This window comes from Lytechinus variegatus, chromosome 17 (assembly GCF_018143015.1).
Source record: "Lytechinus variegatus isolate NC3 chromosome 17, Lvar_3.0, whole genome shotgun sequence".
NCBI classification, from domain to species: Eukaryota; Metazoa; Echinodermata; class Echinoidea; order Temnopleuroida; family Toxopneustidae; genus Lytechinus; species Lytechinus variegatus.
In genome coordinates, this window is record NC_054756.1 from 7,562,662 (window position 1) to 7,588,476 (window position 25,815).

At 35.6% G+C, this 25,815-nt stretch overlaps 1 protein-coding gene across 1 annotated transcript; it reads left to right on the top strand.

Moving 5' to 3' along the window:
- Positions 1–603: 603 nt before the first annotated feature.
- LOC121431017 (transmembrane protein 179B-like) lies at positions 604–25,707 on the top strand. The gene is made up of 6 exons (XM_041628478.1): positions 604–1,640; positions 17,666–17,782; positions 21,480–21,553; positions 22,219–22,359; positions 24,718–24,793; positions 25,242–25,707. The coding sequence occupies exons 1-6, from the start codon at positions 1,539–1,541 to the stop codon at positions 25,383–25,385; spliced, it is 654 nt and encodes a 217-aa protein (XP_041484412.1). The 5' UTR covers positions 604–1,538; the 3' UTR covers positions 25,386–25,707.
- Positions 25,708–25,815: the final 108 nt, after the last annotated feature.

The window sequence follows — 25,815 nt, forward strand, 5'->3', positions numbered from 1 at the left end:
AGTCCAGGTTTCGAATAAAGAAATGCAACGGCAGAGAAAATTTATCCTCTACTAAAAAGAAAAGGAATACCAACGTGATACCTGTTATTGGACGTCCACCATGACAACATATACCCTCTTTTACTGTTCATCTTCATGCTAGGATTCCTTTTTTAAAGATAATTTGAAGGGAGGACCTTCTGTCGTGAGTGTACATTTCTATTCAGTAATTCTTTTTTACTGAATTTATTTACGGAGTAAACCTTTAAACTATAGTTACTGAAAATATTCTTCACCGAAAAGGCTGTTCAAACTTCCAAGCATGTTGCTTAAGCATGTCACTCTAAGTTTAAACAACTTGTTTAAAACTTCAAACAATAGTGAGTGACGTGCTTATTAAACCACATGCTTGAAAGTTTGCGTTTTTTTTACAGTGTTGATTAAAGCTCGGAATATAATAAAAAAAAAATTACAATGCATAAGACTTTAAATTCTAGAATCTCAACTGAATTAATATTTTAGATGAGGTCTTTTAAGAGATAAGCAGGCGTTTCCCCTTCCCTCTGATCAAAATAAAGTCTGTTTTTAAGACTACCAGGCGTTTCCCCCTTCCCCTTTACGCCTTCCCAAGGCCAGACACGACTGCAACGGTTACACAAGTACAGAGCTCTTAACCTGCATTGGGTGCCTCGAATTCGGGGGATTCTGTCAAAGCTTGTATCATTCTTTGATATGATGTGGGTGAGATGAAGTCATAACTTAATAAGAATTATCAAAGGGCCCACTGACACCCATTTCAAGCGCTTGGAACTATTTGAGGAATCAATGATCTGAAGCCTTCAGGTCGGATTGTAGGATTTAGTTCATTGCCATGAAAAAGGACATCCAATCTGTGCTGCGCAAGAATACTGTATAGCTCCTCGGTTGCCAGTTTAGGCCTCGCCAAACTTAGACAGTGAAAATGAATTTTCTGTAGTGGATCAGATGTCTTGAATTAAATCTGCCCGACCTCATTTTGTATTCTTCGGAGACAAAGGGACAATCGATTCGCCACTATTAATATCAAACTAATGTTTTTGCCTACGACATTGTAGCTTTAACAATTGAAGGTTGATAGTCATTCAGAACGCAGGAAACGTAAGGAAAACTATTTCCCAACTGTTAAAATTGTCTTGGGATTGTCGATCATCTAAACAATTGAACAAAAGAAGTTTTGAAGAATTCACGTCGTTCAATCGAGAGGATCGCAAGTTTGTTCCAATCGCTTTCTCCCGAGTGTACAGATCGGCCGCCATTCTTCCGGTCCGGTACTGCAGGAGAGGGAATAAGTTGGCAAAGTTAACGTCTACATGTATCTCGCATCAAACACACCCATTCTGAGCTGCCGAAACCTATCTTTCTGTCTGTTGTAGATCGGAAGGGCACACAGGACTGTTCCTGCAAGCGATTTAAGTATAAGATCCCTTCTTTTCAATCGGGAGGACAATCCCGTGGATCGCTCATAAAAACTCTTTTTATTTCTTGAATAGACGTGGAAAAATCGGGAAAAGGGCAGCAAAATGAGTTGCATGTACTCTGTTCAGATGATCATGGAGATCACTCTCCTCCTCGTTGCTTTCCTTTCTGGAATAACAGCCGCCATTGCCATCGGCATCGTAAGGGTAAGAAACGACATCGATGACCTCCATTTTTTTTTACGAAATATAAAATAAAATAGCGAAATATCTGAAAATCGTACGTCGCGAGTAGTTAAGAACACATTGCAAAAAACGATGTCTTAGAACTAATTACAGAGCACTTTAACACTCCTTATGAAGACTTTTTTTACACCAGTATTTTTCTGCTAGAAACAGCACAGTATCGCACAGTGTGATCGTTGTGTGTCCACAGTATGGACTATGTGAAAATGTTATTCACATTGTTAACATGCTCAAATTCACCAATGTGAAGATATTTCACAGTGTGGACACCTGGACAGTGTGACTGTTCAGATCGTGTCCACCTGGTCAGCTATGTGAATATGTGAATCACAAAAGCTCAAATATAAGTGTGAATGTTATCTCAAATTGTGTTCACACTGTGAACTCACTGTGGCACACACTGTGAACTCACTGTGGCACACACTGTGGGGGGCATTGTGTTCTCTCCAGTAGGGTCAATCCGTTAACCGGTGTACATAGAGGACCACACCAATTGTTTTACGCCGGTGTTAAATTGATGGTGTTAGCTTTACACCGATAGGTGTTATTACAACACCTTTGGTTGTTATATTTACACTCTCTGGTGTTATGTTCAATTTCTAGGGTGTAGTTTTAACACCTCAGAGTGTGGTCCACTCTTAACACCAACTGGTGTCAGTTTTAACACCACCTTGACAGTTTTTACAGTGTAGCGCTCTTTCGCACCGGCGACGCAGAAAAACAAATTCAAGGACACAGGAAATGTATTGAAAATGCCCTTCAGATGACAATGAACAGCTGGGAGGTCTTTGTCGAAAATTGGTGAACCGGAACAACAGTTTCGTCCTAAGTCTCGGAGCTGACGAAATTTTGCAAATGATATGTCGTTTGTCCAGAGTCCAGGGCGAAACTGCTGTTTGATTCACCAATTTTCGACAAAGACTTCCTGGTTGCTCTATAAGGGCATTTGACAATACAATTTCTAGGCTCTTGAAAGCGTTTTGCGTAGCGGTGCAAGCATTCCCTAATCTAGGAAGTACCGTGAATCGCACGATCCATGGAAGTGCGTAGGTTTACGTAGGTTCTCCCGTTGCCTGGCTCTTAACATGCATGGACATCATAATCATAATACAAATGAATATAAATTCACCATTTCCTTGGAGCGAGGCATATGGGGCGACTCCGGGATTTCATGAACGAGGGGACAAAGAGAGCGGGTCGAGACTCTAAGATATTCAATGAAACTGTTTTTTTCCGGCGGGGGGGGGGTCACTTGTTAATGGATTTGTATTATTCAAGAACAATAGCAACACTTATAGTTGTAATTGGAAATAGGCTACCAGCTGGGGTTTTTTATCCTTCATTCTACATATTTTTCGATTTGTAATTTAACTGTTTTTCATATCTTACGGAAGGAAAAAAAAACCCAGCAAACTCACAATGGATGTAAAGGGTGCATTTACTAATTCAGACAGTATAGCCTTTGCGACAACGCAAAAACGCTTCGCATTGTATAGTAGCGCGCTATATGGATGTCACGTCCTTTATGTCCTTTTTGCCCCTCAATCCAAGGCTGGGGTATGGTTGACCATGAATATGATATAAAACATTTCTCCATGTTCCCGAGTCACGTTGAGAAAACCTACAAAGAGAGGGTTCTCTGCACGCTAGTTTCTCCTAGCAAGACCACCGGAAATGAAAGCCAATAAGTTTGATAGATTTGATGAAATTCCATCAATGAATAAGAGAGATATCATTTTTTTTATATTAGTTTTTATATGTGACATCATGATTATGTTAGCAGCTCCTCCAATCTGCAAATGTCGATTTTTTAGATGGGACATGGTGTTAAAGATCTTGTATGAACTGATGTCGGAAGATATATCCACCAGACAAATTACATCAATTTTATATTTTAAAGAAAGTAACAGTTTGGAGAATTCCTATCGCACGACATATGGAGGGGTGACCTGCATAAAATATCTCCGTTATTCTGTGACGGCGGATTTTCATCAAACCTTCACATTTTGTCTATCATTTCTTATTCTATTAGAACCAACTTATTGTCACTGTAAACTTTCCATTTAATCTTTGGTTATAATAAAGAGGACAACGCAAACTAACTGATATGAAATGTCAATGTTTATGAAAATTAGTTATCTGATGACGTAACAAACTCATTATTAAGATGATCTTTGAAGGTTTCCATGGTGGAGAGAATATTGAAAGGTTTTACGGTAAACACCATGTAAGTACACAGTCCTGAAAAGGACTGTTTGTTATTCTTTCTTGAACATGTTGAATATATGTTAGCTCTGAAAAGAACTGTTAAAGAATAACAAACAGTCCTTTTCAGGACTACATACTTACATGGTGTTTACCGTAAAACCTTTCAATAAACTCATTATTGTATTATGGAATCTGGAATATCTCAAACACGTTTCCATAGTTATTGAAAGGATAACTAAATACATTCAATAGGGTACACCACCTATTTCCATTCTCTGAGCTCATAATTGAAAACATGGAATTTCGTTTGTGATATACCCTGGCATCGTTCAATGCATAGTTAAACATTCTATTAATAATTTAAAGTTCTTTATAGATGTTGCATAACTTTCGTCCAATATTTCAACCGTATTTATCATTTTTGTTCCGATTATAAACTTCATTTTCCAAGAATCGCCAGGACAACCAGAGAGGACTCAGATGTTTGAAGGGCTTGCCTTGGCCATTGGTCAGGTCCTTACATAACCAGCTCCTAACCTTAAAAACAACATTAATACATTAATTAATGTTCCTATTTTCTTCTTTTTTCTGTTTGCTTGATTGATACAACCACGAAAGTATAACTTTTAATGTTTTGAACCGTTGCCAGATTTGTGGACTATTTGGAATTAAGAGCACCCAATTTTACATTAATAACTTCACTAAATACTATCACCTGACTACATAGCTGTTTTTTCCATATCAGGGGCCCCTTTCATAAAGAGTTACACCTGTTGTAACTTTGCCAGTCAACTACCATGGTATTCTTGATTCTGATTGGCTACAGAGCCCTGTTGCCATGGTAGTTGCCATTGTGGCAAAGTTACAACAGTTGCAAGTCCTTTATGAAACGGGCCCCCAGATCCTTCAATGTACTATGTTGGATATGCAGACGTATGCACTTCAAATTACCCAATATTGGGTAAAACGGGAATTTGTTTGCTTACTGAGTAAAATTATATACCAGATACTTTCATTGTTGCGTTGAAATTTACCCTTTAAAGTCAAGCTTGCATTTGTGCTCAATATGAGGGGGGGGGGGAATTACACAGCAAACATACTTGTTCCATTTCTACCCAATATTGGGTAAATTTTTACTCAATCTTTTAGTATGTTCAAGGGTATAGGTAATTCAATCATAGTTTACCATTATGGATGAACAAGTGATATATTATTCCTTTTTTACGAATTCACAGTAGGGGCACCGTAGTGCATATGGTTCATGCCTCTTGTGACTTATCATACATCCTGCCTACGATGACGCGTTAATTATGTCTTACTCACGACATCCCTTATACATGTTATAACGAGCAGAGTTTACGTATACCTCTAACCTGCCTACTCTGAGGAAAATCATGTGATCTGAATTTAAAGGGATATCAATCCAACCTATAACGTTACCCTGAAAGAACGAACTTAAAGGAAATCCGATGAGTATAGTTGTTCAAAATCCTTGAACAAGTGACATGAGTGAGAAAGTTCTGAAACTTTTTGAAGTTTTGAAAAGGTTTAATCTCCTGGAGGATTTCAAATTGGCCGCTTAGTTAAAAACTTTGGATTATTCAAATTTGGATAGTAGCCTCACTTTTGATTTTGTTGGTGTTTTGCCGATTTATACTTCAGCATAGCACTAAACCTAATTACAGCAATTCTTATGACGAATCTAGACGGTGTGCCAACGGAAATGTGATATGGATTTATCAAAAATCACTTATAGTAATATTGTGATGTGGAGAGAGAACAAATGAACCATTACCTCTAATTCTCCCAATTCAAAACCGTAATGCCTGTTTAAAAACATTTTACTCAAATTGAATCTTATTTCAAAGGACAAAGATATAATATTCAATATGCAATTCATATTATAGGCCTATATACTTGATATACTTGTTCACCACAGAAGGACTAAACCTCGTTATTTCGGAGGCATGTCATTCCAAATGTTCGTTATATTATTATATTATTTCTAAGGTTCGATACTGTACAGTTTCATTAATTCGAATATTTGCTCATCCCATTGTTGCTATTCCGAAAAGGATATACGGTTCGATATTCCGACGGTTCGTTGATCTGTAACCGAATTAAGTTTGGTTATTCCGAATGTTCGATAAGTCCGAAAAGAGGTTTAAATAAACAGAAATATATTGTCAAATTATTACAAAACACCAAAGAAGAAGTCGTTTGTGGAAAAATCAGTGAATCAAAACAGCAGTTTCGTCCAATCACGAACTCTGACTGAACAAATCACAAAGGCCTATGTTTGCATTTTTGCTCCGAAACTTAAAACCCCCTCACACCTGACCAAATGAAGGCGGACGAAGGGTGACGAATGGGAAAATGCACGAAATGCACGCGAATTCAACGAATTCAAATGAAGTTTCCGTCAGATCATGCGATCAGTAACTATTATCAAATTTTATCAACGAACGGTAAGCGAAGGATAAATATGACATGCGAAGGATATCGATTATTCGGTTCACCTCTTTGAATAAATTGCAGTCGAAGGCGAGCGAAGGGTTGATATAACCCAATAAGACGAACGAACAGTGAGCAATGGTTTGATATGACGTGCGATTAGAAACGAAGACGAGGGAATAAATAGGGCGTTCTTGTACGTTTGTGTCATCGTGTTGCTTCGTTAATTTGGTTCCATTCGGTCCACTTATAGGCAAATAGGTAAATATGATTTACTACCAGTTACCACTGAAAACGATTCTTAAAAAAGCCTTTCGCCAGCTATCGCAAGGCATATTTCATTCGGTTTGGTTGGAGGGGGCCTTTAGGATGAACTGCTGTCGCCATTGTTTCTTGGCTATATCTCTACTTTTTGTAAAGTTTCTGATATTTTTTAGACTTAGAAATAATATTATGAAAATATATAACATTTAACCCTATTTATTCTCTTTTTTTTCCTGGTCTTTTTTTTTGTGGGGGGGGGGGCGTGCTTGGTCACAAGTTCCACATTTGTGCGCAAGCGGGGAGGGGGTGTAATACTCAAGACTGAATTTTTAAGTACTAATAATGTTAGCTTTATTTTTCTACAAGAACCAGACTAACTCAATAATGTGAGCGCGAAGCATGATCTGATATTTTTCAAGAATTGAGCCACTCTGATGACTTTTGTCAATTTTTATGATTATTGCCATTTTATACATTCTTTTAAATTTCAATTCTCATTTATTTTTTATGTTATCCACATATTTAAAATCATAAAACTGGATGAAGAATACTAACCAAAATGAGCTTACATTCAAAAGGCTGGTAAAATAACCGGGACACACCCCCACGCGTTCCGTGCGGGAAGGGTAATTTTTTTAAAAAGATATTTTCATGTACAAAAAACCCTCAATATAGTGAATTACACTAACAAAAGTTATTTTAAAAAAAATCTGTCGTCTTTAAGGCAAGGTAATAAAGTGAATGTCATTTACTGTTTCATGACTACTTTATTTCGCAAGATAATTATGATAATAACATAACTTGCCTGTATAATAATTTGGTGAGAATAAGGACTTTTAAAAAGTTTATTTAGTATTGCGAGCTACTCAACTTACGAAAATTAAGGAGACATATGAAGGGAAAATAATGCAAAAATGGAATTGAATGTTCATAGCTATTTATTCAGCAAAGTAATCCGATTATTAAATGGGTTGCCTGTTTGAAATCAATATTTTAAGATTATCATGATTGTACATATTCAAAGTTTAAATATAATATATATATATAATTCATGAATACACTGTTCTACTAAATACGCATGCAACTTCAAGTTTCGGCAAGTTTATGAAAAATGGCAGGAAATGTCTTATGATCGTTTATTTAAGAGAGTAAATGATGATAATTGAATAAGTTGTTGTTTTTTTAAGGCATACAATTTTGTGAGGATACAAACTTATGAAAATTCCAGTTTGGGATGATATATGTGTTCGCACTTTCAGCTAAAAAAGTACACAACCTTATGTTGGCAAGTTTATGAAAAAAAAGACAGAAAGGTTTAATAATTGTTGAATTTCACTTTAGCGAGAAAAAAAACGATAATAGAATAAGTTTCTTGTTCTTTTTTAAGTGAAAATGAAATCCATGTCATTTTCACGAAACTTTGCACATAGATACTAAGCATCTGAATATTCCAAATATGCAAAATTTGACATGGGTCCATGTGCTTGATTTTTGCTATAGAGCCGGCTATAAGAGCTTCAAAGTTCACCAAAATGGATGTTCTTAAGAATCGCGCATTCAAAATAATTTGACATTTTCAGACCTCACGAGATCACAATGAGTTTAAACCTCTATTACTCAGTCAAGATCCATGAAACTTTGATCACATTTCGCACATTTTTTTTGCATATTATTCAGATGCTAAAGTATCTTTGTGCAAAGTTTGGTGAAAATGGCATGGCTAGATTTCACTTTAACTGTGGAACGTCCTCAAAGCTTATTATTTCATGACCAAAATTAGCTAAAGATAGCTCTTTGGTTTGATAGTGAACGTCTCTTTCCGGGCTCTTTCTAAACACAGACCTTGCAGACACACATGGTAACGTATACATAATGCATATTATGCTATCCACACACACACACGGCTTACACACAGAGCAAGGGAGATGCACAGAGACTCATAATGTACACACCCACACCCACACACCCTTACACGTACAAGCAGGGAGTATATGTATAAAGGAGATCGATCTGCGTTGATTTTTTTTGTCTATACAGTATATTTTGTGCAACCAGGCCAGTTGAACTAAATGAATAAATATAATTTGTATAGCCCACGTATCCACCTTGCTAGGTGCTCAAGGCGCTCCTTTATCAGCATTAAGTCAGCATTTAATAAAGAAATGATTGTGTCCTCTACTTTAAAACATTTAGGCCATCGTTTCCTAGCTATATCGCTCCAAACTGTAAAAAAAAACTATTAGTTCAATAAGTTCATTTTATTTGTCTTCCAACTTTGAGTTTGAATACGCATTATACAGCTTAAGACAGAAAAGAAATAATTTTAAGGAAGACGAGGAGACCTAAGTGAAGCAATGCTTGTAAATTAAGGTTCCTCATTACGAATTCAAAGAACATTAGATAAACAACACAGAAATGGCAATATAATAAAATATGATAACAATAAAACGATTTCTGATTCCTCGACCTCCACAACGGTATTTCACATCTTATATACAACCAAGTGCAATTATAACGTATATTTTCAGTAATACAGTCGTGTGTATGTGTGTGTGATAGAACGTCCGTCTAGAGAAGGTCGATGCAATATGATTCACACATCATGTGAATGACTGATAAAAATCATGGTCGATGACACATAACATATATGCCAACGATTTATCTGTGACCCCCCCCCTCACCCCCTCCTATTCAGACTGAAGAGTTCCCGTACGTATTGATAAACGTCGACTGGATAAACGACGTTTTCTTGGTGTATAAATGACCTTATATGGGTATATCGTTTGAGTAAAACCGACGGGTCATTGCGTGTTCATTAACACGTCGTATCAGGTGTATCGTATATATATTGTATCAATTTGGCAAAAAATCGAAGTATTTGTATTTTAGATTTCTATTACAAACAATAAAATGGATTTCCATTTCTAAATTTTATTCGTACTTCGTATGAGTATGATAAATTGCATTTTGTATATTTAATTCTAATATATTTTGATAAAATGGGAGAAAGCATTTTTGTTTATAAAAAATGAAGATTAGATTATACCGCTAAAAATAACAATACATTAAATATGCGAAATAAAACTATAAAACCCGAGATAGTTTGCATATTACATATTCATAATTTGAAATTACATTGGATTAAATTGAATAAGTAAATGTGTGTTTGTAAATTGCCGACATAATATTTGCCTGCTTGCTATGAAATATACAGTAGGTTCGTAATACATATACCCTTAAAAAACTCCAGAATCTATAGACCACACAGGAGAAGTGTTGAAACAATTGGAACTAAACCTTTGCAGCTATTTTACCCTAATTGGTGTTGTCTAAACTCCGAACTGGTGTAAACCAAACTGGCAGTGTCATGATTGTTTCAACACTTCTCTGATGACAGATTCCGCTCTGGTGTCAAATTAACACCGGTATTTTTGCAGTGTAAGTACGAATTCAAAGATGGTATCAACTTCATTCAATTCAATTTATTAACAGTTCATACACTGCATTTAAGTTCTAAAAGTATCAAAACTGTGAGAGATCATTGGAAATACCGTTAGTTGGCAATTGAAGCTTATAGGACCAGCATGAAAGCAAGAAATTGAACGTATCAGATATGTTATTGGGTTTTGATATACTTTTTGAATACATTTTTGGCTGCCCATATTTAAACCATTTATCGTTAAGCATCTTAACCTTATTTTCTTTTTCTTTTTTTTGTATTTTGTAGATTAGTATATTCTATATTTTATGTTATTAATCAAGTATTCCAGGGCCCCGATCACAAGCCTTGCGTTTAAACATGTTAAAGGGGTAGTCATTTGCATTGTATGTATATTTATTTTGATTATAATGCGATGTTTTTGGATTTGAATAATTAAACGTGAACCATATATGTGTTATGTTTAAGGGGAATCCAATCAAAATAACTACTTTTTTTCTAATCTAGAAAATATATAGATATATCTACTTTTATTAAACAAGATAGGGTACGATAAGTTCACCTATACAGATAGAATATTAGTACGAACAAGCTTCCAGGGTGTGAAATGATTTAAGAGTGCAATTAAGCCCAACGTCTCAAAACAATAATTTTTATATAAGATATTTACATTAATGAGCTCAAGGAAACTGGCTACCGACACCCGCTCGGTGGTATTTTCGACATGTGAGGGGGGGGGGGGCGCTAGGGACCATTCCCACGTTTCCCTTCAAAAAAGAAAATCTGCCAGCAGGGTAAATTAAAAGGGAGGGGGAAAGGATGAAACGTGATGTCGCTATATGTATGAAATCTATTGCCAGTCTATATTGTAAAAGATATTGGGTAAAATTTTAACAAACACGAGTGTAATTATGTGTTCAACCAAATTTGGGCAGTATTTTACCCAACGCTGGAAGCATTCAGTCCGGTAAGGTTAAAAAACAAGCAGCAATTACTTTAGAACGGGCTAAATTTTCATCACACTGGATTAATAAAAATGCTCAAAAGAAATGCCCCATGTTGATTCGACACCTAATTACCCACATGGAGCAATTTTACCCAATATTTGTTAGCTTATTTCGAAAGGGTGGGTGCTGTCGCGTTAGGGTGCGTCAACGCGAACGCGAAGATTCGTCCAAAGCCCCCCCCCCCCCCGGTTTGGCCGAAAGGGTGCGTTGGGAGCGCCACGTCGCGTCGCGTTCACTGGAACGCGCCCTTTCGTCCAAAGCCCCCCCGGTTTGGACGAAAGGGTGTGTTTAATAATAATGAATAAATAAATACAAATATTTATAAGAAAGCTGAATATAAGGTATTTTGTCAAACATTGCCAATTTGCACGTAAAATAGTGGATTTTCAATCATTTAAAGCATTGACAATTTGAGGAAAAGAAAGAAAAGTTCAACTAAGAATAATAATGATAATAATAATAATAATAATGATAATAATGATAATAATAATGACAATAATAATAATAAAATCAGATACCCACCCTTGCAATAAGCCACTTGGCGCCAATTTTTCACTCCAAATTCATTTCCATAAATTCACTCTTTGGGGTGAAAATTATTATTATTATCATTATTATAAGTATTATTATTATTATTGTTATTACTTTTATTATTATAAGTATTATTATTAATATTATTATTATACACACAACACGCACACATACACAACAGATACATCTCACAAAATATATAGCGGCAGGGTCTCAAGTGTAAAATATAGTAACGTAGGGTCAGAAGAGTTAAACGTTGTGAATGCTGACCCGACATCAATTTTGGCCTTGCCCTTCCAGGACACATCTGCCGTAAGTTTTATAATTTGGGGGACACCAAATATCTCCAGGTATACGAATGTTTTCCTTTGTAATAAATACACACCTGCAAAGTATAAAATTGAAGGTAAGTTACTTTTTTTTATTTGAAAGAACCTTGAAATCAGTCATAATTTTTACATGTATCAATATTACACCATAAAACATTTCCACCGAAAAATCCTCAAGCAGCATGCCGTGTTTGTTTTTTTTTTACCTTAAAAAGAATGTTTGTGCCATATGATGATTTATGTTCCTATGCAAATTTCACATATCACTCGTCTTTTTTGTTTGTTCGTTCAGCTTTCTTATAAATATTTGTATTTATTTATTCATTATTATTAAACACACCCTTTCGTCCAAACCGGGGGGGCTTTGGACGAAAGGGCGCGTTCCAGTGAACGCGACGCGACGTGGCGCTCCCAACGCACCCTTTCGGCCAAACCGGGGGGGCTTTGGACGAATCTTCGCGTTCGCGTTGACGCACCCTAACGCGACTGCACCCACCCTTTCGAAATAACCCATATTTGTTAGATATAAATCAACATAAACTTAGCTTTTTGTAGGAAGAGTGGTCACTCTATTAGTTCGTAAATTATTAGAAATGTGCTCTGTACACCATATCCATGATATAGTTTGCCCCCTAAAAATTTGTGGATCATAACACTGCACTGTTCATCATAATAAGGGGAAAATGATTTACTGGTAAAATCTTGGTTTTGCATTTGTCTCGCGCCTGTATATAGCTGGGCCCCGTCCTACGAAGAGTTGCGATTGATCCAATCAACCACAACTATCGAAAGCCAGCAACAACAACATCTAAAATGCATGTTTGTTAAAAATAATCTAGATATGATGTATATTCATACATTCTTCTCTTTCTTGAAATTTCATTTTGCTTCTATACGTGTACAAGCACGTCGTGCAAATTTCCTGTAGAAAAAATATGACATATGGATTTCCATTGGAGTTGAGATCGATCGGATCAATTGTAACTATTTGTAAGACGGGGCCCTGAAGTGGGTCTCACTTTCCGAGAGTTAAAATTTGGCACGTGCTCCATTGAAGACGTTTTGTTATGTTTCTTTGTTTGTTTTATTTTTTGTTTTATTTTTAAAACAACTTTGCCCTTTAGATAACGCGGGATAGTTTATATCTATCATGTCAATTTATTTATTTATTTATTTATTCATTTATATATCTATTTATTTATTTATTTATTCATTCATTTATTTGTTTATTTATTTAGTTTTATTTAAAAACAGGGTAGTCCTTTCAGAGCCCAAAGGCCTGCTTTACAAAAAAGCCCTGTAGACATAGAAAAATTTTCAAAATAAATGAAATACAATTAATATAAAGTAAAATACAGTAAACAATCAAAATAACATGAGATATCAATGCTATATCACATTAAATGAATTAAGCAAAAGTTGAAAACCTAGATTGAAATAAAAAGACAGTTTAAAAGACGAAGAATATCATGGAAATAAAGGAAATGACCTCCTTTGTGCCAATGGGGAATAAAGGCTTATGTCATGTATGTGTTGTATTAAAATCAGGCCCGCACAACTGTAACATTTCATAAACTTATAATAACACGCTGAAAAATATCAACACATTATTTTGACAATTTCTTACTTGATGATAGTAAAACAAGTAAATAAAAACTACTATATTACTGTGCATAATTATGCCTGTCTATTGTAGCTAATACCCATAAAATGATTCCTCGTTTAAAAGTCCATATCAAACGATATGATACTTGAATAGCGAAAGGAAGTTGTTACACATGACAGGAGAGGAAATTGATTAATTAGGAAATAATTCGAGTGTCACATTAGACTTATCATGTGACTGTATATATTATGCAACTATTATGTCGTTCCAAATTTTATCTCTGGGGGGAATTATTGGAATGACACCGACCTACTTATTGTTAATAAAAACTAATCATTCACTGGTAACTGACCGAAATAAATTATAATAATACCACCCTCTCAGATTATATACACTGTTAGAAAATTTGTCCTTAAAATAAAAGAAGTTCCTGCAGCAGAGTCTCGAGAAAACCTGTAATCTTACCAGATTGCGTAAGCTTAAATTATATCGTGTAAAATTACAGGAAATTGGTATTTGGTGTATGGAACCTTACACATTTCTTCAAATAAAACACAATTTTCCCATTTTAAACAGATTTGTTCTGTTAATTGTAGAAAAATCCCTGTTTTAAGAATTTACAGAATGATTCTGTTATTGCTTTCTGCAAGATCTTGTTTTTTTTTTGCTTTTATGTATAGCGCTTTCTAATCTACAACGTGATGAATAACATGAAGTTTTGAATCAATAAAAACCAAATAGGTAAACAAAAGGAACACAGTTTACAGATACAGGAAAGTAGTTGAAGTGACAGGCCGATTTGTATTTGTATGCACCCATGCTAAACTTATTTTTTTTTCATATTGTTTTATTCTGATTCCATGAACAAAAATATATAACATTTCAAATTAACATTTCAAAACACATAATATTTTACATTTCATATTTGGACATTTTTCACTAACTTAATACCAGCATAAATCATATATAACTTAAAGGAGAAACAATGAAATCAGTTATAAAAATGTTTGAAACACCACTCCTCCCCCCCCCCCCCGCCCCAATCAAAAAGTCTTCCCTTGCACATTTGTGGAGGGCTATTTATACATGGAATACAAAGAAAGAACAAAACAAAGTAGACCCAAATCCAAAACAAACCAATTAACAAATAGATATACTGACACTAGGATCCCCTTAAAAAAGTACATATAATATGCCTAACACTTTTCCTTTCATGTATCAAATATTCAACAATGATTTAAAACTATATGAGATTACTTGGCTTGCACTCATCAAAGACAAAGCAAATCAAAAAAAGAAATCGACAAGTAAAAAAAAAAAATAAATAAATAAAAAAAAAAACATCCCAAAGAATCACCCATCCCAAAGGAAAACTTCATTATCCCTCCCCCCAAAACACACATACACACACCCTCACATACACCCTCACACACACCTACACAGTCACTTTCTCCCAAATCACACCTGGATATCGCCCTCAGTCCTGCCATTTCGGTACATTCTCTCCCATTTTAATAAATGCTTGTCTAACTTGTTCCTTTTAATAGCTATTGCTTTTTCTTCATTTCGATATTCTACGACTCTCTGAATACTCTCTTTTTGAGTAGGAACTCTACCTTCTGACCTTGATCTAAAAATGATATATTTCATTAAAAAGATTACCGTGTTACAAAATTTCACTTCAAGATCGGATCCATTAATTCCCACATGTATATCTTTCCACTCTGCATTTTGAAGCTTTATCAAACTAAGTTTTTCAATGACCCTCTGCCATAAAGCTTTAACATCATTACAAAGCCAGAATAAATGTTCATAAGATTCCGGGTTATGTTTACAGAATGAACAGATATTAGTATCTTTAAAACCAAATTTGAACAAATGTTCGTTGGTGTATATTGCACCATGAAGTAATTTATATTGAAATTCTCTTACTTTTGGTAAGATTATTGTGATTCTAGGTCTTATAAATATTCCTGAGATTTCTTTTTTTGAGACATCAAAATTATTGTGGCCATCCCTTATTTGTAAAGTATAGAGATGTTGTAAATTTATTACAAAATTTTCATAAACCTTTCTAGAAGGTACATCTTTCAGTAAAATTATCTTTCCAAACATCTTCAAAGAGATATTGTACTTGTGTACGTCATTCGAGCATAAATGGTGGAAATTCCCATTATATTTTCCGCTTTTTAAAATTACATCAGTTAACTTCCAAATTTCCATGATATTTTCAGCACTCAAACCTAAATTATGAAAATAATCGATTGTTCTCACCTGCTCTTCCTCGAGAATGTGACCTACTAGATAAATATTTTTCTTAAACAAGTCTTCATCAAAAATCATTTTACCTCTCAAAATATAATCTTTATTATTGAAAAAAATTGGATTAGCTTTTCCTGCACTAAAATTCCGATTTTCCTCCATATCTTGCCAAGCCCTTAACATATCAAAATAAAACACTGGTGCTTTTAAATTTAATAATTTAACATCGTAATTACAGAGTGAAATAAACCTACCTCCCACTTTTCTAAAGCTATAGTCAAAATAACGCTTCCAGCCCATATTTCTTTCCCCATAAAGCAACCGTTTTAACCACATTACTCTTTGAGTTTTCACAAATAAATCAAAATCTATCATCCTTAAGCCGCCATTTCCGTAGTCCTGGTAACAAATGTCTCTTTTAATTCTGTCTTTTCCGTTCCATATAAATTCAAAACAAATTTTGAATTTTTATACCCACTCACACCCATTAAACGGTCACACAGGCAATCACGCACACACACACACCCTTTTCCCCTTGATTTTTCTTCTTTTTTTAATTGGATTTTATTTCAATTAAACATCAATACATCCGTATCAAGAAATCAAAGAAAATATCTTAACCGGACATGTTGGCTCAGTGGTAGAGCGTCCGCCACATGAACGGGAGGTCGTGGGTTCGATCCTCGGCCGCGTCATACCAAAGACTTATAAAAATGGGACCTTCTGACTTCTTGCTAGGCGCTCAGCTTTTAGATTGGAGAAGGGTAATAATAACATATAATGTTATGCAGGGCCCGCTGGTAGAGCAGTAATGTTGCCTAACTGAAGTGGCTACCTTGGGTAAATAAAACGTTATTATTTATTTATTATTATTATTAAACATAGTTTATACATTAATAAAAAAAACAGAGAAAGGAGACACTACGCATACACACGTGCACCTTACAGCCATGTTCATATTGTAAAGAACACAAACGCACACCCACACACCAAATATAAAGAGCTCACTTGCCAAAGGGGTTAGTTCCATTTTTCATCAAATTTCATATTTTTATGTCTCAATGTTTAGATTTTTTAGTAGCTCTAGATACCAAAGAAAAGTTGAATTTCCTATTACAAGTAAACTAAAATGGCAAAGAAAAATCACTTTTTTTTTCAAAAGGAGTTTGGTCGGTTGGGTTACGTCCACGCATTAGTTTTTTTGGAAAAGAATATTTTTAAAAATATGAAGACGTACAGGTAGATTGCTTTTATACCCAAGTTTATAATGGTCTCATGGTATAGTGTATCATGAAAATTCAGTTTCTCATAAGAATATTGCAGTGAGGGAGAATTTAAAAAAAATATGATTTTCTGAAAGTGGACCTAATCCCTTTTGCAACCAAACTCCCCTGAAGAGCTCATGTTTTGAAAAGGGGTAAGGTACATTTTTCATAAATTTAATTGTTTTCTCTATCAAAACCTCTTAATTTTTAGTCGCTATGATGATATTCACATTAAAAAAAACGAGAATAAAGTGGCAAAGAAAAATCACTTTTTTAATCAAAATCGATGGGATTCATTTGAGTTTGCTCGCAAAAAGGGGTTAGGTCCACAATGATATTTGTTTTGAAAATATATAGAAAAAAAACTGAAGACAGGTAGATTGCTTTTATACCCAACTTTATGATCACATGATGGGGTAGTACATCATGACAATTTATTTTCTCATAAGAATATTGCAATAAGTGAGAATTAAAAAAAAAAGTTTTTTTCGTGGAAATGGCCCAAAGGGCACCTAACCCCTTTTGCAACCAAACTCTTCATATACTGCGGTCCTTTTTCAAAATTCTATGTCATCTATTTCTCTATTTTTTAAATATTTTTTTTCTCTCTTTTTTGACCAGGATGACTTCCGTGGCGATTGCTTGATATATGCACAGGTCCAATATGACACACCCAACTCCTTTTCCGTACACGCGAACGGCACGGGGCCCAAGTGCGACTTCGCTCTATCTGTACAGGTACGTATAACATTGAAAGCTTACTTAAAGGACAAGTCCACCCGAACGAAAAGTTTATTTGAATAAAAAGAGAAAATTCTAATAAGCATTAAAAAAATTCATCATAATGTGATGTAAAATAAGCAAGTAATGACATTTTTAAGTTTCGCTTAATTTCACAAAACAGTTATATGCACATCCTGGGGCCCGTTGCATAAAATTTTTTACCTGAGAAAACTCAAATTGTTTTTACCGGAGTTATTGCACCGTGTTAAAGTCAATGGCAGAAATCAGACTAACCTTAGTTTTCAGTGTTTACCATAGTTTTCTCAGGTAAAAAGTTTTATGCAACAGGTCCCTGGTTGGTATGTAAATGACGGGATTGATGACATTACTCACTCACTATTTTATTATAAAATTATTATAATTTTTTCCTCATCCTCTTGTGAAAAATAGTTGTATTCCTCCTTGAAAATGTGGTATTATCACTAATATAACATCTTATGGTTAAGTTAAGTTTGTCCTCAAATGTCAAATTGGTAAAAATTGAAATATTGTTCAATTGAAAAAAAAATAATGATGAGTGATGAAAATCATCGACTCTCTCATTTACATATCAATGTGTTGTGCATGTAACTGATTTGTAAAATAGGAGTGAAACTTTAATGCCATAACCTTCTTATTTTACATCCGATTCTGATGAAATTTTAAAGGTCAAGTCCACCTCAGAAAAATGTTGATTTGAATCAATAGAGAAAAATCAGACAAGCACAACGCTGAAGATTTCATCAAAATCGGATGTAAAATATGAAAGTTATGACATTTCAAAGTTTCGCTTATTTTTAACAAAATAGTTATATGAACGAGCCAGTTACATCCAAATGAGAGAGTTGATGATGTCACTCACTCACTATTTCTTTTGTTTTTTATTGTTTGAATTATACAATATTTCAATTTTTACGAATTTGAAGATTGGGACCTCCTTGCCTGAAGCACAAAATGTTAAAATAATTGAATTCCACGTGTTCAGGGAGGAATGAAACTTCATTTCACATGACAATGACGATAAAATCAAAATATTTCATATTTCAAACAATAAAAACAAAAGAAATAGTGAGTGAATGACATCATCGACTCTTTCATTTGGATGTAGCTGGCTCGTTCATATAACTGTTTTTGTGAAATGAAGCGAAACTTTGAAATGTCGTAACTTTCTTATTTTACATCCGATTTTGATGAAATTTTCAGTGTTATCCTTGTTGAATTTTTCTCTTTTTATTCAAATCAAGTTTTTGTTGGGGTGAACTTGTCCTTTAAGCATTATGCTGTTTGATTTTTCTCTATTGATTCAAATCAACAGTTTTCTGGGGTGGACCTGACCTTTAATATCGGGAGCTTGCAAAAACACCAGTGAAGGCAAACTTAGCAAACAAAATGCTTTGTGTTATACTAGTTACTTGTAAATAATCCATCCTGACGTTATTGTACTGTATTTGTTATTAATCTCTGTGATATTTGATGAGCTGTGATTAAAGACCGGGTTACACCGAAACCAAATCAGCTGCGAATCCATCCGAATACACGTATTCGGGTGGTTTCGGGATTATTCTGTCCTCCCTCTGCGAATGCTAGAAAATTCGGGAGGGATTCGGGAACATTGGAATCCACCGAAACCATCCGAATCAGGCCGAATCGGGGCAGACTCGAACCGAATTTATTGTGAAGAATTCGGTCAGATTCTGCCCGAAAAGGTCCCCAATCAGAGCAGAATCGCCAAGAATTATAACTGCTCAAAATACCCAAGAATCCAACCGAATTCAATCCGTATACATCTTGAATGTGGCCCGAATGTAATTTGTCACGGCCACAATTGGCATTATTTTGGAGGGTATTCGGCTGGTTTTAAACATTTCAAACGAGGCGAATTCCTCCACGAATGATTCCGAATCCCTCCCGAATTTTCTCGCATTCACGCATTGAGAAAAGAATACTCCCGAATACAATCGTTCGGATGGATTCGCAGATGATTTGGTCCCGGTGTAAAAAGCGAAGGGTTACACCGGAACCGAATCACCTCCAGGCGCGGATCCAGGAGGGGGCCGAGCCGGCCCCGGCCCCCCCTATTTTTTGACAACCTGCAGAAAAAGTGTACTCTTTACCTTGATAGAAACTACGAAAAACAGAAAGAAAAGTAAGAAAGAGGTATTTTACCCATGATGTGTAATTTACAGCCTCGTAACGACCGGCCCGACCCCAAAGGAAACCAAAAAAGGTGAGGGGAAGAATTGGAAAATAAACTTTATATAAAAATTTTCGCTCGCGCTTCGCGCTCGCATTGCCTGTGTAATGAATCCCATTAAAGAGGATTAAAGGACACTAATATATAACCAAAATATATACAATATATCCAGTTCTGATATCAATTTGCACACATTTTTTTAGCTCGCACATCAAGCTTTTATTATTTTGTTTGATTTACATAAATTGTTAATGTGCATCAATATGTTCAGCTCGCGCTGCGCGCTCGTATCGTTTGATTTGTGAGAAACCTATGCTCTTTGGAAATTCTTACCAAATTTTGTCAAAATGCTCCTTTATCATGTCAGTATATCAACAAATTAAGTTCATGCTTTGCGCTCGCATTTAATTGTTTGAGACACACAGCTTGTTTATTTAAATAAAAACGCGCTTAGACTGTTCATTTTTTTCAGGTCGGAATAACAGAAATTTTGAACTCGCGCTTCGCACTCTCATTATTTAATTGGTGATACTTGTATCCTCTTCATTAATCACTAAAAACAGTCCTAATTGAGTCACTTTTCACGTTACTATATGATAAAATTTCGGCTCGCGCTTCGCGCTCGCATTGTTTATTTGGATACTTATCTTTGTTCATGATTATAAAAACTGCTCTGAATCTTCAGTTCTAAGGACATAAAATATCAAAGATTTTTAGCTCGCGCTTCGCGCTCCCATTATATATTAAGACCACATGAGATACCGTATATTGTTTATAGCAATAAAAACTAACATTTTCAGTCTTTAGTTAGGACTACCCCCTGAAAAACCAACAAAAAAAGCCAGATTGTAGCGGCCAATCGAGAAAAATGTTGATCAAAATATTTTTCGGCCCCCCCTATTGGCGAAAGCTGGATCCGCACCTGACCTCTGATTCGAGGAGCTCCCAGAATCAGAGACGAATGGGTTCCGAATCCATCCGAATCAGGCCCAGGGTTTATGCTACAGTGACACGAATGGACAGTGAAATAACCTGATAGCTTTGATTGTCCAGGGGCCCGTTGCAGAAAGAGTTGCAATCAATCGCAACTCCAAAAATCATGCGCAACTTTGTTTTCAACCAATCAACAGCGCGCATTTGGGACTTGCGTTTGATTGTTTAAATTGCGTTTAAACGCAAGTCAAAAAATCAATCGCAAATAAAAAATGCGCGCTGTTGATTGGTTGAAAACAAAGTTGCGCATGATTTTTGGAGTTGCGATTGATTACAACTCTTTCTGCAACGGGCCCCTGGACATGGACCTACCACTCTGAGTGGTAGGTCCATGGTCTGGAGTTCGATATAACCCGCATTCCCTTTTTGTATAATGCATGTATTTTTCTCAAAGTGTGCCCTTATGCTACCAGGTACAGAACAATTATGGAAAATTACGAGGACAACTTAGTTGTAATCTTTTCTCTTTTAAATTGAACTTCACAGGTAATCATTTCGCTGATGGCATTCGTCTACGCGCTTTACAAACTGATTGTTTTCTTCACAAAAAGATTTGACATGTGAGTATAGAATTCATTTATTTATTACAACAGCCAATCCAAGGAATTTAAATTCAAATAATTCAAGCTACCTGAGGAAATTATGACTCAGAGGTTCGACACACGTCTGACAAAACTAAATAACACACACACACACAATGGTTTTACTAGTGTTATACTCTATCCCCCCCCCCCCCTCTATTCGTATGTATTTATGGTGTAATTTCTTTGGAAATGTAAAATTATGTGCAAATTTACTATCAGCCGAACACTGAAGTTAGACTAATATAGTAAAGTCGGAAGTTTTGATATTTGAATTCAAATCCATTGAGTGTAAAAAAAATTATCGAGGATTTTGCTGGTTACTATTCATAGCTGATCTATTTCAATTCCATTTTTTTTTAATGTAATGTTAATAATATGATACCAAGTGAATACATGTAGATGAAAAAATATTTTAATTTTAGTTTTGAATGCAATCCATGATTTTGTTAAATTATTAATGTATTACTTTTTTTCTTGAAGACAGTCTTGATTCAAGAAACGAAACTTAACATCTTGCCCCGGCCGATATATAGATATAATACTTATTTACCGGTCGATAGAATGCTTATATCAACGGTCGATATAATGTTTATATTACCGTTCGATATGATTTTATAATCACCGCATATTTTTTTCCCCAGCCCTGTTCTCCGTCTGATCATTCTCCCTGTCTACTGTATCATGTGCTTTTTGGCTCTTATTGAGGCATGCCTGGTCACCGTAGGATTTACATACTTCTGCAAACAACTCACTCAAACACCCGTGAGATCAGTCGAAGTGCAGTAAGTATTTCGTTTACTGTCTATTTTTTTTCTTTTTTTACTTACTTGTTTACTTCATTTACTTACCCACTTACTACTTAGGTTAGCTTCTTCTTGACTCAAGTCATGATGTGCTTTTAAAGTACACACTAACTCTTAAAGGGGAAACAAGATTGACGAGCAATACTGGAGCTTATTGTCAGGTGCAAGTTTACGTGTCTGATTCTGTTTTCGGGGGGGGGGGGCACATTAAGGCATGCCAAACAATTTTCCTTGGGGGTGCTGCGTGCATCAGTCTCCATAGGCAACACCCCCAGGTATTCTGTAAGATGGGTAAAAAAAATGGTAAATGTAACCAAACTGTTGAAAACTCCCCTTTTTTTATTGCTTTTCAAATTACTCGCGACCAAAATGACCTCCATTTTGCAGTGATAACTTTTTTTTTTTTGCTTTTCAAATTTACGTAAGCATCCCCCCACCCTAAAAAAAAATCATTCCCATGGCACTGCTGTAAAGGAGCAGCTAGTTACGTTTGATCAAAGGTTGCACATAGTTTTATCTCTTAGACAATGTTGTTCATGGGATATTGTTAGGGTTTTCATTTTTAGTGGATGTGATTCGTGTTATTTAGATATTCCTACATGTGGTTACGTTATAAGTTTCATGCGCGAATATCTTATCGGGGCAATCATTGCCGCGGCAAACACCATGAATCCTGTTAAACATTGTTCCAATAACTGGGATCGAAAGCTTTCCCCTTCAACATTAAGAGCCTTGAACTGGGGGCCCCCTCCCCAACTTTACCCGAGATAAATTGTTTACGAGGAAATGCCGAGGTATTTCTTGGTGCCATGCCAGTAAAAGTAGTGAGTCATTTCGAAGGGGAAAGTCGCCTTATATCATCTCCGAATTCATGATCATGGGAAAATTTCCGAAAGCTTTTTATGAAGGGCACGATAGGAACGCCATATTTTTTGTAAACATACTCTTTCGTATTACATATTACATGAGTGTTTCTATTCTTTGACAGCTAATACCTGGAGCTAAAAACGTGCAGAGTTCGATTAACTTATTTCAATTCAATTCAAGGTTTGTTAAAAAAAATGAGTCGCAACCAAATGGCTGAATTCGTCACGTATTCAAATAATCATTAGACATGATAGACTAATTACATTTAAAAGATTTGGATAGGGCGTCATTTGCAAACGATGATTAGATGGCAAGATTTATAGCATGTAAGAGGCGCCGATTATCAAGTTGCCTCTTCAGTTACCCGGCTTTAGCTCGAGGGACTAAGGGCGCTTGGTGCATTCAAGGAATAAATCCTGCCGGGTATACCCTTTTACCTCACCTGGGTTGAGTGCACCACAATGTGGGTAAATTTCTTGCTGAAGGAAAACACGACATGGCTGAGATTCAAATCCACGTCCCTCTGATTAAAAAAGACGAGTCTTAAACACTAGACCACGACGCCCCCAAAAGGGCAATGAAAATGAATATAGATGTACACATGGTGAGGAAGGGACAACAAGTGAACAATGAATATAAAAAAAACAAGCAAGTTATCAAAGATCATGTGAATAATGCAAGTGTGTTGTTTCATTCATTCACGTCTAAAGACTGATAATTCAAATATTTGTGATATTGCTTTAGAAAGAGTAGTGGCTCAATGGCCACTGCGCATGTCTTTATTCAGAAGATGTACAAAATAATCATAATAGTGGGGATTTAACAGTTGTTCTATCATAGAAGAAGTTGAAAATGGTTGCACCTTTAAGTCCGCGCATAGTCAGTCTCCCTGTCAAGCTCTCAGCTTGCTTTAACTGCCAAAATAAACGAAGAATATGATGACATAGATATTACGAGTTTGATATAAGTTATGGCCATCACCTGAGTTTAAATCTTCATGTATCCGATTAATCAAATAGAATAAAAGAATGTTTCTTTTGCCAATCCGGGAAGTTGTAGAGAACCAGACAAGCCAGAGGCGCTGATGTGACTGAACAACCACGATAATGTTTGTTTATGACTGAAAAAAGTCCTGTCTGAGGCTCAGACGAATGCGTTTAGTAGGTAGCTCTTTATATCGAAGGTTCGTTATTCCGAAGGTCCAATTGTCCGAACAACGAACCTTGATTCATTTTCGGATTGTAAATAAGAAAGTCGGAATATTCACTTAAATCTTATTTTGTTTCCGGATAAAGTACCCTCGAGACTATGTAATGAATATTCAGAAGATCGAAACTTTTGAGTGTTACCTTTCTGATTAACGAACTCTGACCGATTCTTTGGACCTTCATGACTTTCATAGTAGCCAGAATTTTACTGAATTTTGCATTTGTCTTATGTGATTGTTTATCCATTTTCCTTTATTATCAGGTGTGCTCGATTCCAACAAGCCCATTGGAATGTCTACCAGGGACGAAACTTCTACATTAGGCTCAATCTGGCTTGTGTGAGTAGGAATCATTACTACTACCATGACTACTACTACTACTAATACTACTGCTGCTGCTGCCACTGCTACTGCTGCTGCTGCTGCTGCTACTACTACTACCACCATAATACTACTACTATTACTACTAATGATAATAAATTATACTAATAATAATAATAGGCCTACTGCTTCTGCAACTACTATTTATTACTATTATTATTATTATAGTTATGATAATGATACCAAACAAGATCAATATTGTTGTAATTATTTTTGTTATTATTATCATTACTCATTACTTGTATAATCATCATTGTTATTATCTACATTATCCTACTACTAATACTTCTATTATTGTTATCGTTATTAATAATTGTTATCATTAAACATATATTAATATTTCCTGTTAAGATTTTTTTTTGATTAATTAAATCTTTTTGTCGTACCCGATTTCTTTCACTTCAAGATTGGATCCTGGATCTCGTTCACGTGTTGGTTGATCCTGGTCCCGATGTCCATCATGGTCTTTGTTATGGACCGACGAGGAACAGGACCAAAGCCAAAGGAAGAACCACCCAGCATGCCCAATTCGGAAAACATAGACCCTTAGTTCGAAGACCATTGGAACACCCAAGGACCAGCTGAGCACGGAAGACTGGCATTAGGAACACCGACAATTTGAAAACCGACTATTTCGAGACCGACCTCCCAGAGACTCGTGAAAGTCGTGTAGAAAAATGTTTAATAAAGTGTATTCTCAAGTGTGTTTCCCCCCATAATTCGTGAAACCCACGATAGATGGAGGCGTATGGTAGGTTTGCTAAACACGGACCAAATTTTTCAAGTTCTTTGGGGCTGCCAGTTCGTAGTTCCTTTCTGCGCATGATCAAAAGATTCTACGCATGATCAGAAGAAGGTCATTTGTACTAAAGTGACATGGTGCTTTAAAATCTAATGAGATAAGCACCAATTTTGATGTCTTGATTATTCATATATTCTTTTGAATTGTCGTTTTCATTTACATCCACAAAAAACAACAA